Raw genomic sequence first — 14,267 nt, forward strand, 5'->3', positions numbered from 1 at the left:
GGGACGCGGCGCGTCCTTGCAGCCAATCAGAGAGCAGCAGCCCCCCCTTTCCTCCGAGGGTGGGGGGGCCACCTCGCTTTCAAAGCGCGGCAGCCAATGGGCGGCGGGGGCGCGGGGGCGGGGCCGGCCAATGGGGGCAGGCGGGAGCGGCGCGCGCCGCGGCGCAGGGGCGGCTGGGAGGCGCGCGGAGCGGAGTGTGACGCAGATTCCCTCCCCCCTGTGAGGCGGCGGCAGGCGACGGCGGCGGCGCGGGAGAGGCGAGGCGAGGCGAGGCCCGGCGCGGCCCGGGCGGCGCGGCGCGGCCCGACGCTCCCTTTCCCCCGGCCCTTCGGCGGCCCGCGCCCGCGGTGAGCACCGGGGGCGGCCGGGGCCGAGCGGCGGCGCCCCGCGGCCTTTGTTGGGCGGCGCCGGAGCGCGGCGGGGGGGGAGGGGGCAGGGCCGGGGCGGCGGTGGCGTCGGGGCCGCGTGTGGAGCCGCGGCGGGCAGGGCCCGTTGCGCGGGGCAGCGGCCGTCGCGCCGCCTCCGCCGGGGAAGGGGCCTGGCCGCCCGGCTGCGGGGTGACTTTTGCCGCCGGTTCGGCTCCGCGCTCCCCGCGGGTGGCGGGGCCGGCCCGTGCTGGGCTGCGCCGCCTGTGGCGTAAGAATTGGCGGCGGTGCGGGAGTCCGTCGGGGCGGCCGCGGCGTGGGGCGCGGGGGGCAGCCGAGCGCTCTGTCCTCGGCGCTGCTGCACGTCTGTCATGTTGCTTATAAACTCTGTCGCGTAGGTGCAGCCCTGTTTCCAGGGTCTTAACGCGATGGATATCTCGGAGTGTGACCGCAAATACGTTAACACGTTATTCACTCTAAATCCTGTTCGGATGTCTTAGTTGAGGCTTTTTTTGCACGTGGTTTGAGACCAATGTTATGCTGCCGTAGAACTATAATTAAAGCCCTTTTCCTCAGTAGGAGTGAGGGAATCGCTGTCCTTCAGTTGAGAGTTGAATAGGGTGCGGGACTTGATTTGTGTGTCTAGCAAATGGAAGAGAAGTATTTTGGAAAAAAATCTCCTCTTACTAATGCTACTTTTGTTGTTTTTCGCTTTTTGGATACTACTTGTGCTTCTACTTCAAATATGCTTTCGTGGAACAGCTCAGAGTAGATTTGTTCAGTGCTGTATTTTAAATGCGCGATAGAGAGACAGTTGTCTCTATAGGGTGTTCCCATGCCACTGACCTAGGTTAGTAATATTAAAGGTGCTACATAGTAGTTAGCTATCCAAGGCATTAGTAACTTAATGAAGATTGAGCTATATTTTTGTGGTAGCTTGTCAAACCTGAGATTCTGAGAGTCAATAATTAAGGAAGAGGAGGTGCCGAGGGAGAATGAGGAAGTTTCAAAGCAAGTGGGAAACCTGAATGTTTTTGAAGCTTGTTTGCTGTTTAGAAAGTTATTTCAGAAGGAATTTGAGGAAGCATAAAGAGAATTTGATATTAAACAATCCTCAATATGTTTGGTTTTGAAAAATTAATGGCATAAATAAGGGGAAGACTGAAAGCAGAGGGTTTTTGTGAAGCAAAAACAAAGTGTAGAGAAACAGGTAAGAATGCATTTGAGGTGGATGTAAAATTCAAGGTGTTAGAGTGCACTCAGCTTGGGAATCCAGATAATTTGCATCTTAGAAGTGAAGAATAATAGGTAGAATCTTTTTTAGGCATCATAAAAGGAGATGTAATCACATAATTAACAGATGGAGAATGCATTAAATTTGAAGTTTTGGGAGATAGGTGGGGGGGATGATGAATGTTCTTGGAAGCTACACACGGTTTTGGTAGAACAGAGAAGTTTAGATTTTTGAAGAAACAGAGAGGACGTGGCCCTGCATTTTGTCCCACTGTCCGAATCTAGATTCTGCTAGATAGCAAAACACGATGGCCTTGGCACCACAGTGGGAATGTGCTTATGGAAGAATTGGACCTGCACTTGGGAGATTGTGCAGAATGCCGAAGCTTTGGGAGAGGAAGTTAGGAAGAATTCTAATACGCTTTGAGATATAGCATTACCTTGCATCCCGTGGAAGGGATCATATTTTGTGACAAGCAGTGCTCTGTTCCAGGAGGCCAATTTTAGTCTGAGAGTTTTCTAATACTTCTTCAAATGAGTTTTTTCTTACTTATCCCACAATCATTTTACTTACGTTATATAATGAAGTGAGTAAGGCCTTATATGTGCGAGTGGAAAGAGTCTTAACACTACAAAATTTCACCATACTGTTGGATTTACTAGTGTTTTGAATAGTTGATGATTACCCAAAATATCTTCTTGGTTACTGTTTGATATAAGAGTTGGATACTGTTTTGTTCTTAACTGTTTTAGTCTCCACTAGTATTGGGATGCTGCAAAAGTACGATGGGCACCAGTGGCTGCTCAAAATCTAGACTTGGCTATTCCCAGAAGGTGGTATAGGTTTTTAGGAAATCATTTCACCAGAAACAGGCTACAGACAGTGTTTTGCAGAACACGCCTAATTTCATGAGCAGGCAGATGGATTTAGTGACTTACACTGGAGTAATTGAGTGCTCTGTGGTGCATGCTTCCTTTTATTAGAAGGATATAAAAGTAGTTAGAATAAGTGGGCTATAGAGAAGCTGTCTAATCTGGGGATAGGTAAAGGTGTCATTTTCAGAGTTTTATTTAAGTTGCTGGTGAGCAGAGAATACTTCCAAGCAGTTTATTGCCATCCTAGATGTTAAGACTCCTGAGAAACTTGAAGGATTTTTTCAAAAAGCTGAAATGCTGAAGATTAGTGTAATTGTATTAAACAATTATCCTAATCCAGTAATGAGTAGTACTTTAAACATTCTTGGTATTGGCCATGTTTCACATTTTTCTGTGGGGAAAATACAGTAGTTCTGCACTGCTGTAGCTTAACTAATGCTACCAACAGTGAAAACTTTCCTAGATAATACTGGTATTTTCAATGGTGGAGTAATTAAAAACATCTGTTAGCCCTGATACAGGAAAAGGCTACAGATTGTGCTGACTAGATCATGGTTGACGATCTATTGTGTGGTTTTTTTCTTAGCTTGATAGTGTTGAAAAAGGTATTACATTGTGTCTGCACTTGAAAAAGAGATTGGAGCGAGGTAGCATTACTAAATGTGTCTGCGAATAAATCAGTAGGTGTTGTAAGGGTAAATTGGGTCTCTGCATAAACAGTGTAAAACTTTCTAAAAGGCAAAGGCTTTTTAAGTTCTTTAGTGGCAGTAAGAAAATTCTGGTAGTCTGTGAGCGATAAATCAAAAGTTGATGGAAGGTGTGTTCCTGTAATACCTATGCAGTGCACTTCCTTCATTTCTTGTGTCTTGTTTAAAGTAGTTGGCGGGTAGGATTTAACAGAAAATTGGTCGTGGAAGGTCTTGGGAGCGTCACAGAAACAGCCGTTGTACAATGCAGGTCCTTGTGTGTGTTCTTAAAGGAGTGTTTTAGTGGGGTGGTCTTTCAGGCACACAGGTGACTGAGCAAACATGAGTGTTAAGGTGACAGGAAAGACAAATGTAACAAACTGTAGCTCCAGTCCATCATAGAGGGTTGTGGCTAAAATTGCAGTTCTCCTCTATTGATGTGTCTGCAGTTACCTCCCATCCCCATGACATGCTGCCAGTGAGACCTCCGTTCTGCTGATGCTTGGGAGATCCAGACACCACTGGCAAAATTGATTTTTACTGTCTCTTCCTGTAAACAGAAAAAAAAATTCTCTGTAGCCAAGGGAAAAGAAACTCAGTGGCTTCCTCGTGGAAGTACAGCAACTTGTGATGAAATCTTGATATGTGTAAAACTCTTATACTCCAAGCTCATGGAAACAGGCCCCTGTCAGACTGTTAGCAGAATGGTGGGAACAGTATCACAGTATCCACTACCTCTGATATTACTGAGATGTGGTATTAGTCAGCTAATATTTTACTTGGCTTAGCTTCCTGACTGATTTTGCAAGGATTGTTTTAAGGATGCTGAGGTTCTGTGATGCTACTAAAGTATTAGTGTTCTTGTATAATTTAGAATTCTGACTATCTGCATGAACTTAAATCTTGCTTTCATGCACATTATGCTTTAAGTACTCAAATTAGATTGCTTACATCAACAGTGAGGAAGACGAAAAATGACTTTTCAAAGTAAGCTTTATATAAATGCTGAATTCATTTTTCTAGGTTTAGAAAAAACTAACACATCCTGAAAATGTTTAACAAATCCTTTGGAACTCCGTTTGGAGGCAGCACTGGCTTTGGGACAACTTCAACTTTTGGACAAAGTAAGTAATGCTTCTAAGCTTGTAGCGTGACTTTTTTCAGTACATAGTATTTTTATTTTTTTTCTTAGAGGTGCAGCTAAAGAATCAAATAGACGGGGTGATTATTTGGGTGTGACAGAACTGGAATATCGCTAGGGTGTCCAACTCACTTGCTTTGCAGTGATAGGAAACAGACTTGTGAATTGGGTTCAGCAGTCTTAGGCTCCTCTACTAACACAAGCTTTTAATTTGGGTAGATACCAGAATTCTGCAGTCAGTGAAACTTTCCTTCATAAAAGGAGTGGAAACTCATATGCTTAGATGAAGGCAGTCCTGGGGGAGAAGATTCTTTCAATCAGGACTGGGATACATTGGGAAGACATGGAAGGAAAAAGCATGCAGTTGAAGTTTTTTTTCTGGAGCTATAACACAATTACTGTGTTTCCCCCTTAATAAATGGGGTACATGCATTGATTTATAGTCTGCTCTAATGGCTGAAAGTTTGCTGTGGTATTTACAGTATCTATTTGTTCTTCTTAATCTTGTTCCCAAACATAGGTATAAAAACCAACTTTTGAGTGCTGTAATTAGTCATGGAGATCTTGCAGATTAGCAGAATTGAGTGTCTTTATGCTCTGTAGCAACAGCTGATGCTAACCGTTGTAGCCTTTTGCTTTAAGAGCTGTATAAATATTAAATATAACACTTAGGTACATGAGTCTGAGATGTATAATTGCGTGCAGACTCCTTTTCGAAGGTTCAAAAGACGGTAACAATGTTTAGTTCCTAGCAGGCATGTTTAAAATACGCTTTCATCTAAACTGTAATGCTGTGTCTCAGATGCTGGCTTTGGTACTACAAGTGGAGGAGCATTTGGAACATCAGCCTTTGGGTCGAACAATAATACTGGAGGCCTCTTTGGGAGCACGCAGACAAAACCAGGTATTGCTGTGTTACGGTTGTAGTGCAGAATACAATACTGAAAGAGGGATGTTACTAAACAGAAAAAAGAAAAGCTAAACAATCTTTGCAAATGATTAATAGTCTGTTTCTGTGTTCAGGAGGATTATTTGGTTCGACTACATTTAATCAACCAGCCACCTCCTCCACAAGCACTGGCTTTGGGTTTGGAACGTCAACTGGAACGTCAAACAGCTTGTTTGGAACCACCAGCACTGGCGGAGGTCTCTTCTCCTCTCAAAACAATGCATTTGCACAGAATAAGCCAGCTGGGTTTGGAAGTGAGTAAAACTGCTGCGTTTCTTTGAGTACTGCTTATTTTCTTTGATTGAAGAGCGCAGAGCTTTGGATACATGTGTGGATTTGACACAAGTGTTAAGGTGGGTCCCTCCCCGCCTTGTCCCTGAAGGATATATTGACGATACTTGCTGTCATCCACAGTATCCAAAACTGAACCAATATGCTACCAAATCGGTAGCTACGATTCTAGACGTGAATTTTAAAGTAAGTTGAAAATGGTAATCAGCCAGCATTTCCTATTCTTAAATGTCCTTTGGGTCCGTTTCATTCTAGCTTTTTATTCTGCTGTTGTAGAGCAGTTACGGTTGGCTTGCTTCTGGCACTAGGATGTTTGAAATGCCTCTTAAATTCTACTGTAATTCCCTGAAGCAGAAGCAACGACTTGCAGACCCTTCTGCAAAGAGGAAAGAAATCTCACTGATTCCCTGTATACACATCATTTTCTTAGCAATGTTGTCAGGAGCAGAGTGGAACTGGCTGCGGTGGTTATTCTAGTGCTCCCCAAGGTGATGAATTAGAGGGCAATCCTCTACAGTCTGCTAATGTAGCATTCTGCTGTAGGTTTCCTGCCCTGCTATAAATTTTTAGTAGCAGTTTCTTTCATTTCCCAGCTATTCTCTCATTTGAATAGAATATTTGGAGTTTGGCTCTAGGTTGGTGTTTTCTTTCTTTTTTTTTTTCTTCTTTTAGACTTTGGAACTAGTACCAGCAGTGGAGGTCTCTTTGGAACCACTAACACTACCTCCAACCCTTTTGGGAGTACATCTGGCTCTCTTTTTGGCCCAACTAGTTTTACTGCTGCTCCAACTGGCACCACTATTAAGTTTAATGTAAGTTTTCTTTTTCTTTCTTAATCTAACCTGTTTTTATAGGAAACGTTAAATTTTGCAGTTTTCTGTGTAAACTACTCTACAGTTAATTCATATGCAGCTGTGCAGTGCTCTAAAATTGCTTGAAAACATGCCCATTAGTAGAACTGTTGCAGTGGAAATAAGATGTATAATTAATTCGAAAGTAGTAGAGTTCTTTGTTCTGAATTTGACAGGCTTCTCAAACACCATGAAGCAGCGCTCTATCTAGACTTGTCAAACTTACCGCTTCAGCTTTAATGCAACTGTAAACCAGCTCTTAAAACTGAGCCTTCTCAAGAAGGCTGGAAGTACTACAGAATTCAATGTGATCAAGGTTAAATAAATCTAATAGCAACAGGGCCTAAAGCCATTTTGGAGTGTGAGTCAAAATAAATGTAATTCTCCTAAGTTAGCCTGGATCTGGAAAGGTAAACTGAAATTTGAAGACCTGTTCCCTATGTGTTTTCTGTATGAGTTCCCTTTAAGAAAGGGTAGAATAACAAAACTTGAAGGTTCTTTGGCAGTTGAAAGTGAAGGATGGCTTGGAAAAGGAGCTGTCGCGGAAATGGGGTAACTAATGACTGACGGAGAGGGATTCTTTTTCTGAAATACTTGTTCAGTCGAGAAACAAGGAGGGCTGAGACTTGCGTGAGCTGATTTATCAGATAGAGACTTTCTGCTTGTCATTCCTGGGTGTGGACAGAATTGTGATGACCAACTTGAACAGGCTCTCAGAGGGCATTGGTGTATACTTCTCCACAGGATAGTAAAAAAAGATGTTAGGGATGATAAAATCCCTGAATAGCTGGAGGATTTGTATCACAAACTTAGGTAAACTATTTTTAAAGTTGTTAACTGGGTGTTACTAGGGTAAATTCCACTGTGGATTGCCATTGAAAATGCTTCATCACTGGGTGAGATCACAGCTGTACGGATAATGCTAAAACTGTTCCTGTACTAAATTTAGGCTTTAACAGTATCCGATAGGAGAATACTAACCGTGTTAATGAAAACCTATGTGGATTTCAAACTTGCTATCTTAACCTCTTCTCTTGCAGCCACCAACTGGCTCAGATACTATGGTAAAATCTGGAGTTAGCACTAACATCAGTACCAAGCACCAGTGCATTACTGCTATGAAGGAGTATGAAAGCAAATCCCTTGAGGTCAGTCAATAAGTATTTAAACGCGTTTGTCTTGCTTGACTGTTAATTAGCATTGTTTTAGCAGGGCTTTTTTAGGCTGTAATAAGCACCTTCTGGGCTCATTAATATGAGTACAATACTGAATATCTGCATCACTCGCAGAGTAGAGGCAGCACCAAGTAAAACGCTTCATGCATCATTATATTAGTTGGGTTTGCTTTTAAATGCTTAACGCTGCACTTCCTGAAGACTTGAAGTTTTATTTCAACACATTCTGGGAGAGAGAGCTCCTGTTAGGAGCTATCCTGCATTGCTGTGATAATATCACAGCCAAAACTCACAGCTCTTGAATATAAACTAATGTTTCCAAAGATCTAACCCTGAAGCCTTTCTGTTAACTTGTTTGATATTTCAGAAGAGGCCTTCTAATGAAAAGATCTGAAAAAGCTCTTAGAACTAAAATCTAAGCCCAAATATGAACTGCAGCAGTACCTCTAAATTTAGGTCCTGTTTACAGTGGCCCCCCCCCCTTTTTTTTAATGTTACAGTTTTTCTTGGTACTTTCATCTTGGAGTAAACTTAAATTTTATGTAAACATGCTAATGACACTGTTCTAACCTTATTCCATATAAAAAGAATGGGTAAAGAGAACTGGGTTTTCCTTTACTAGGAACTTCGTTTAGAAGACTACCAGGCAAATAGGAAGGGGCCCTCAAATCCAGTAGGAGCCGGAGCAGCTGCAGGCTTGTTTGGGTCTTCTACTGCTACATCAAGCACAGCTACAGGACTTTTTGGCTCCTCTACCACTAATACAGGCTTTTCATACGGACAGAATAAAACTGCTTTTGGAACTAGTAAGTACTGCCTGTCTGCTGTCTTTACTGTTGCTGGATATTCTTTATTCTTACAAATGCAAATATTCCGTTAAAGCTATTTAAAATTCACTAATAAAGTGAGAAAACGCTGGTCTGAACTCATAATTTGTCTAGTTGTATTACCAACATTCAGCAATGAGGTTCTCTGCTATAGAGATCTCTGTTTACTTAGTATTTAGTAGTTGTACACATCCTCTGCATCCCTGAAGATGTGCTGGAAAACAGTTCATTAGTGCATCTGGCTTTCCAGGAAAGTCAGCCAGGTTGTGTGAGCCAGTACAACCCTTTGAAGTACAACCATTAGAAGGTCGTTACTGTTTGCTAGAGTGATAGAATCGGTTGCCTAAAGGTGAAGTCTAGATTCCACCACTAATGAGAGTGGGCATAAATTCCCTGGAAGTGGACCTGTTAATTTCTAGTGGCCTGATTAGACTTTGCCAGGAACTTTTTTCACAAGTAGATCAGGGTTAGAATGCAAACCTGTTAAATGTTGGGCCATCTTGGTTTCACACTGTCCATCTTGGTGTCCTTGGACCAAGAGTAAACGCCAAGTGTGAAATAACTAACTTGTGTTTTACGAAAATACTTGCATGTCTGGTAGTTGCAGGCCAGTTGAACTAAACAGTTAGTGGACCTTTTTGAACTTAGTGTGAAACAAATGTTGCTGAGAAGATGAAACACATTCTATTTAAGTGTGAAAATTAACTTCTGCTGCAAACCTGAATGTAGGTGGATATTTGTATTTATGTGGAATTAGAGACTGTGAACAGAAGATCAAAATCCTACAGCACGCAGTAAAAGCACAGTACAGCCTTTCTTATAGCAGTTAAACACCTGTCTTAGGTCAGAAGTGGGCCTGTCCTTAATGATAGGCATTGCTAGGTTTAATCTTTGGGCTTGCTTGAGGCCCTTGCGGGTTGAGCTAAGCTGCTCTCTTTGGGTAAGATCAACATACAGGTGACCATAAATCTCTGCACTTCGCAACAGTAGGGTTCATTAAAATAAGTGGACTGCCCAGCGTGACGGTCTTGTTGGACTTTGTGTATTTCTCTTGCATTTAACTCCAAAGAAAGCACCAAGCCCTGCAGAGACACTGATGACAGTTGTGAAAGCAAGAACAGAAGTTCTAGTACGTGTGTGTGCCATTTTTACCCCATCGCACATAAATAGCTCTTTTCCCTTTGGGGAAAGAAAGGGAAAAGCTTCAAGCTCAGGGAGAAGCTTCCGTAGCAGTTGTATGGGTTGTAGAATAGCGTCAGTAATTTAGGGAGCTGATCTTCAGTTCTCTGGCTGTCAGTCCACCTCTTGCTCAATCAGCTCCTTTCAGATGTTGATGGTACGGTTTTCTTGGTACGATGGACAACAAGCTGACCATGGCAAAGAGGGTATCCTGTTGGTCAGATCTATCTGTGAAGTGTGTTTGCTAATAATTCTTGGGTGTTAGGTTCAAGCTGACTCTTAGGGCAAGGAGAACCTGAAAGAATGTGCAACAAGAACTACTTTGATTTGAATGCAGATGCCGTGCTGCGTTGATGACGCTGCATGTTTTGCTGTTCTGTCGAATTCAAGCATCTTTTTTTCATGTCTGAATGTACTGAGTATGGAAACAAATAATTTTGGATAAGTGCTTGAGTTGAGGCTTTTTAACCAATTTCTTCACATGTTGTAGGTACAACTGGCTTTGGAACAGGAACAACAGGGGGTCTTTTTGGTCAGCAATCTCAGACTACCAGTCTGTTTAACAAACCCTTTGGACAAGCTACAACAACGCAGAACACTGGCTTTTCTTTTGGGAATACCAGCACTCTAGGACAGCCAAACACAAACACCATGGTAAGATAAATTGCTCAAACATGTAGAGGTGTAAGTTGTGATATAGTTACTATTCCAGCTAGACACAGAAGGTTAGATATAGTGGTTCAGAAATTTCCCTCAAACTGTAATAGCGTTTCATAAAACTAGGCTTTGAATGCTGTCAAGCTGAAAAATTTTAACTGGAAAAAGTTGCTATTCGTGATAAATGGATGACAATATAGTGCTTAACAAGGTTTTTTTTGCAATCCCTTCTTTAAGCAGACTGCTGTCTCAACTGAAATGTTTCCAGTCGCATTCACACAGATCATATCACTTCATTAGTAACGCTCTGTGGGAATTCACACTAATGGTTTTGAACTTTCTCATGACTAAAGAGCAGCATTCTGGGGTTCTTGTGATTAAAAGATGCTACACAGCTGTAATTTCATTGCATAGCCAGAGGCTTTAGCTCCAAATGTACTATATTCTTCTTTCTGAATGTTCTGTGACTTCTGTCAGAAATGTTTCTTTTCCATCTCCCTCACTGAAAGTGGTGAGGGAATTCCTATATCCTTTTAAGCTTGAAGCATAAATTCTTTGATTTTTATTTCCTTTTTGTAACTAATTCTTTGTAGAATGAATAAAGCTTCTTAAGCATCTTCTTCCCCCCCAGTCAAAGAGGAAATATTGTGGTCATTTTATTACCTGACTTTGTGTGTTGGCTCTGTTCAGATCATCGGTGCTAGACTTGAGATAACATTGCAATGCTTTTCAAACATAATTCATGTTTGTAGGGTCTCTTTGGGGCAACCCAGCCCTCACAACCTGGAGGTCTTTTCGGAACGGCTGCCAATACGAATGCTGGTACTGGATTTGGAACTGGAACCGGTCTCTTTGGACAAGCTAACACAGGATTTGGTGTTGGCGGTTCGGTATGTTTGTGCCTTTGTGATGAAATCCAAAATAAAAACCCACCCCTGCTTCTAGAGTCCTGTTGCAGTGTATTGACCTCAGTCAAAGTAGTATGGTCTAAAGAATTAAGATGTCTGAGGTGCAAAAGCAGCATGGTTTCGTAAAGTCAAGGATACAATATAAAAATTTATAGTTAAACTGGTATTACAGAAATAAAGATTTTTTTTAAGAACTATTGTCTTGAGTGATTGAAGACAGCAAGAGAGAGTGAACATCTGTCAATCCCTGTATATTGCTAGGGATGCTTTAGCGTAGTGTTGGAAATGCAAGTGTTTAACTTGTAATGTTGACTTACCCAAAATTAACTTGATCCTTGATATTATTGAATCTCTTTTGGTTTTGATGTATTCTGTATGGAGTTGGGTAAAGGAGTTAATACTTATTTCCAGAAGGTATTTGCCATCCGGTACTAGTGCACGTGGCTTGCAAATAACACACCACTGTAGGGAGTCTGCATTGGGTGGTTTAAGTTGTGCTTGTCTCTAGTTCAGCTTTCTTGCCAGCAGTGAAACATGAATATAATTCTTCATATCAGTCCATCTGGTTTTTAAATTCATGTTTTCTTCCTTTCAGACCCTGTTTGGTAACAAGCCTGCTGGATTCGGAACCACCACAACCAGTGCTCCCTCGTTTGGCACAACCACTGGCGGCGGGCTCTTTGGTAACAAACCAACCCTGACTTTAGGAACCAATACAAACACTTCCAATTTTGGTACATATAAAAAAAGCGGGATTCAATCACTTAAAATTACACTGCATATACCACACACCAGGCAGCTGAATATCGTATACCAAATGATTATGAATGTTAAAATTCTCAGGTAAGCCATGCTTCCGATGCATGCCGCACTAGGGGAGCGTCTTGGACACTTTTGTACCTTTCCTCCTGGTGGCACGCCCTGACTCGGAAGGTAGATGGTTAACTTAAAAGTATCACTATTTCAAATAGTGCTGAAGAAGTTGTAACCTGTAATTGAAAACTATTGCAGTCAAAACTGACACATCGTAGAGGTTTTGTTAAGAGGCTGTAAATACACTGTGGTCGCAAAGGAGCGCTGAAGGAAAGAGGGTAAAAACAGTCATATTGGTATCTGTAGCTTGATGGCAGAGTACAAGGAAATCTTGCACTGGACCAAGGGTAAAGTGGAACTGGCTGTTTAATTTTTAGCTGGTAGCTGTCATCTTTCACAAGAATGTGACAAATTGGAAACTTCTGAAGAACTGTCTTGTGTTGTGTTGGCCTCTGACCCTAATGTTAGGGAATTGGTGTTGAATGAATGTGGTCAAGCAGGAGAAATGTGTACTGATAGTTCAAGTCAATGACGGACTGACTTAACAAGATTTCTATCGAAATCTGTTCTGGGGGTTTTCCTGAAGCTGAGACCAAAGAAACTCTATTCCTAAAATTGAGCAGAACTGGTTTTAGAATGATTAAGGTATTGGCATCTGCTTTGATATCTCCAAAACTTTTTAGTAGTGAACAATACTGGTTCTAGTGTTTTATTTTCCCTGCATTACTTGCAGTGGTACAACTTGCAGAGAAAGTGGAGTTTGGCTCAAAGGTATTTCTGATGTCAGTCCATGTCTGCAGTTTTCTAGTTTGATCCTGTCTTTGTGTACTAACCAACGCTTTAATTGGATGGTTTCACAATCTTAAATTTAAGTAATCTGTCTAGTGTTAGACTAGCACTGTACTTTATTACAATTAAATATGGCATTGAACTGTGCAGTCTTATGAATCTGAGTTAACTGCTTTGTCAGTAAGAATCAGAGAAGTGTTTGTGTGGTATAAGCAGTGTAAAATGGGACTTGTTCCGGTTTAAGAAACTTTCATACATCTTATTCTGTTGCCAAATACAGGCTCATGACGTCCTTTCTGGCTTTCAATAAAATTTTGAAGTCTTTAGCAAATGTCTAAAAAGGCAAGACAGTATTTTTCTGTACTGTTTTTTTTCAATACTATGTTTGTAGGTAAAATGTGTTGTAATACCATTGAAGTCCCCTCTTGCTGTTTGTTAGAGCTTAACTTACATTGTTGGAAATGGTGTATGAAATTTGACCTTAATTATGGCAGAGCTGTCTGCGAGCAAGTGACTCTTACTTGCTTAGATACGTTTCTCCCCTCCCCCTGCCCTGCCCTCCCCCTTTCCATCCCTAATAGCTGTAGATTAATGTGCTGTTGTTTCTATTCTTGCAGGATTTGGTGCCAACACTGCTGGCAATAGTTTGTTTGGAAATAAGCCCGCAACTGGGACTCTGGGAACTGGGCTTGGAACGGGATTTGGAACAGGTAAGCAGGCTACCAGCTTATTTCCCTTTAGCTTACACAAAGCTCTCAGACTTTTCTGATAATATAGCCTTGGTATTAATAACTCTAGTCATGCAGTAATGGCTGTAGATGTTTTTAGTCTGAAGTCATGAATCTCTGCCTCAAATCAGAACCAAGCGGAGATTGGTAGCACTATACTGGGGCACCTTCTAGAAAGACTTTGATATCCACCCCCAGGCTTGCATACAACCTCGCTCAGTAGATGAGAGTTCAGACATTGTCGTGGAACTTGCAGTTGTTAGCCATCTGCACGTTAGGAAATATGTTGCGGTGTTACGGCATTTACTACCTTGGAACAGAAGGTTGACGATCTTAAACTAGACTCACTGGGAACAGGTCTTGCTGTCATCAAGCGGCAGGAGCAGCACTGCTGACAGTGGTGGCTAATGGTTCAGAAGTCTGATGGCATCCTCCGTTTGCTGTCTGGAGACTATCTGATCATCTGATCTATTCCTTTGACCTCTGGGTGTCTGTAGCATTCATGAACATGTTGAATCTTCCTTGCAATCTAACAAATAATTTTCTTTGTGGGATAAATTGACTTGCAGGCTTTTTTACAGTTCTGTAGTAAATAACAGTTGTCGTTTTCCCCTTAGCTCTTGGGGCAGGACAGACTTCTTTATTTGGAAATACCCAGCCTAAGCTAGGTGGAACACTAGGAACAGGAGCATTTGGAGCACCAGGATTCAATACATCAACAGCTACTCTGGGGTTTGGAGCCCCTCAGCCTGCTGTAGGTAAGTGTATGTTAACCCAAGTTTAATTGCTGCTTCCTGCC

The 14,267-nt window shown here is 42.0% G+C and overlaps 1 protein-coding gene across 3 annotated transcripts in view; it reads left to right on the forward strand.

Annotated features, from left to right (window-relative positions):
• The first annotated feature begins 245 nt into the window (after positions 1-245).
• NUP98 (nucleoporin 98 and 96 precursor) overlaps positions 246-14,267 on the forward strand; it is a 38,032-nt gene continuing 24,010 nt past the window's right edge. Inside the window, exons 1-12 of one of the 3 annotated variants that reach the window (XM_067304767.1) lie at positions 246-347; positions 4,184-4,284; positions 5,104-5,205; positions 5,325-5,504; positions 6,214-6,353; positions 7,433-7,540; positions 8,190-8,373; positions 10,064-10,227; positions 10,983-11,120; positions 11,734-11,872; positions 13,358-13,450; positions 14,086-14,226. In XM_067304767.1, coding sequence (XP_067160868.1) covers positions 4,212-4,284; positions 5,104-5,205; positions 5,325-5,504; positions 6,214-6,353; positions 7,433-7,540; positions 8,190-8,373; positions 10,064-10,227; positions 10,983-11,120; positions 11,734-11,872; positions 13,358-13,450; positions 14,086-14,226 — 1,462 coding nt within the window. In that variant the 5' untranslated portion in view covers positions 246-347; positions 4,184-4,211. Of the gene's footprint in view, positions 348-1,279; positions 1,576-4,183; positions 4,285-5,103; positions 5,206-5,324; positions 5,505-6,213; positions 6,354-7,432; positions 7,541-8,189; positions 8,374-10,063; positions 10,228-10,982; positions 11,121-11,733; positions 11,873-13,357; positions 13,451-14,085; positions 14,227-14,267 lie in introns of those variants that run through there. The other 2 variants (XM_067304899.1, XM_067304830.1) reach the window with 2 other exon arrangements.

This window comes from Apteryx mantelli, chromosome 1 (assembly GCF_036417845.1).
Source record: "Apteryx mantelli isolate bAptMan1 chromosome 1, bAptMan1.hap1, whole genome shotgun sequence".
Classification (NCBI taxonomy): domain Eukaryota; kingdom Metazoa; phylum Chordata; class Aves; order Apterygiformes; family Apterygidae; genus Apteryx; species Apteryx mantelli.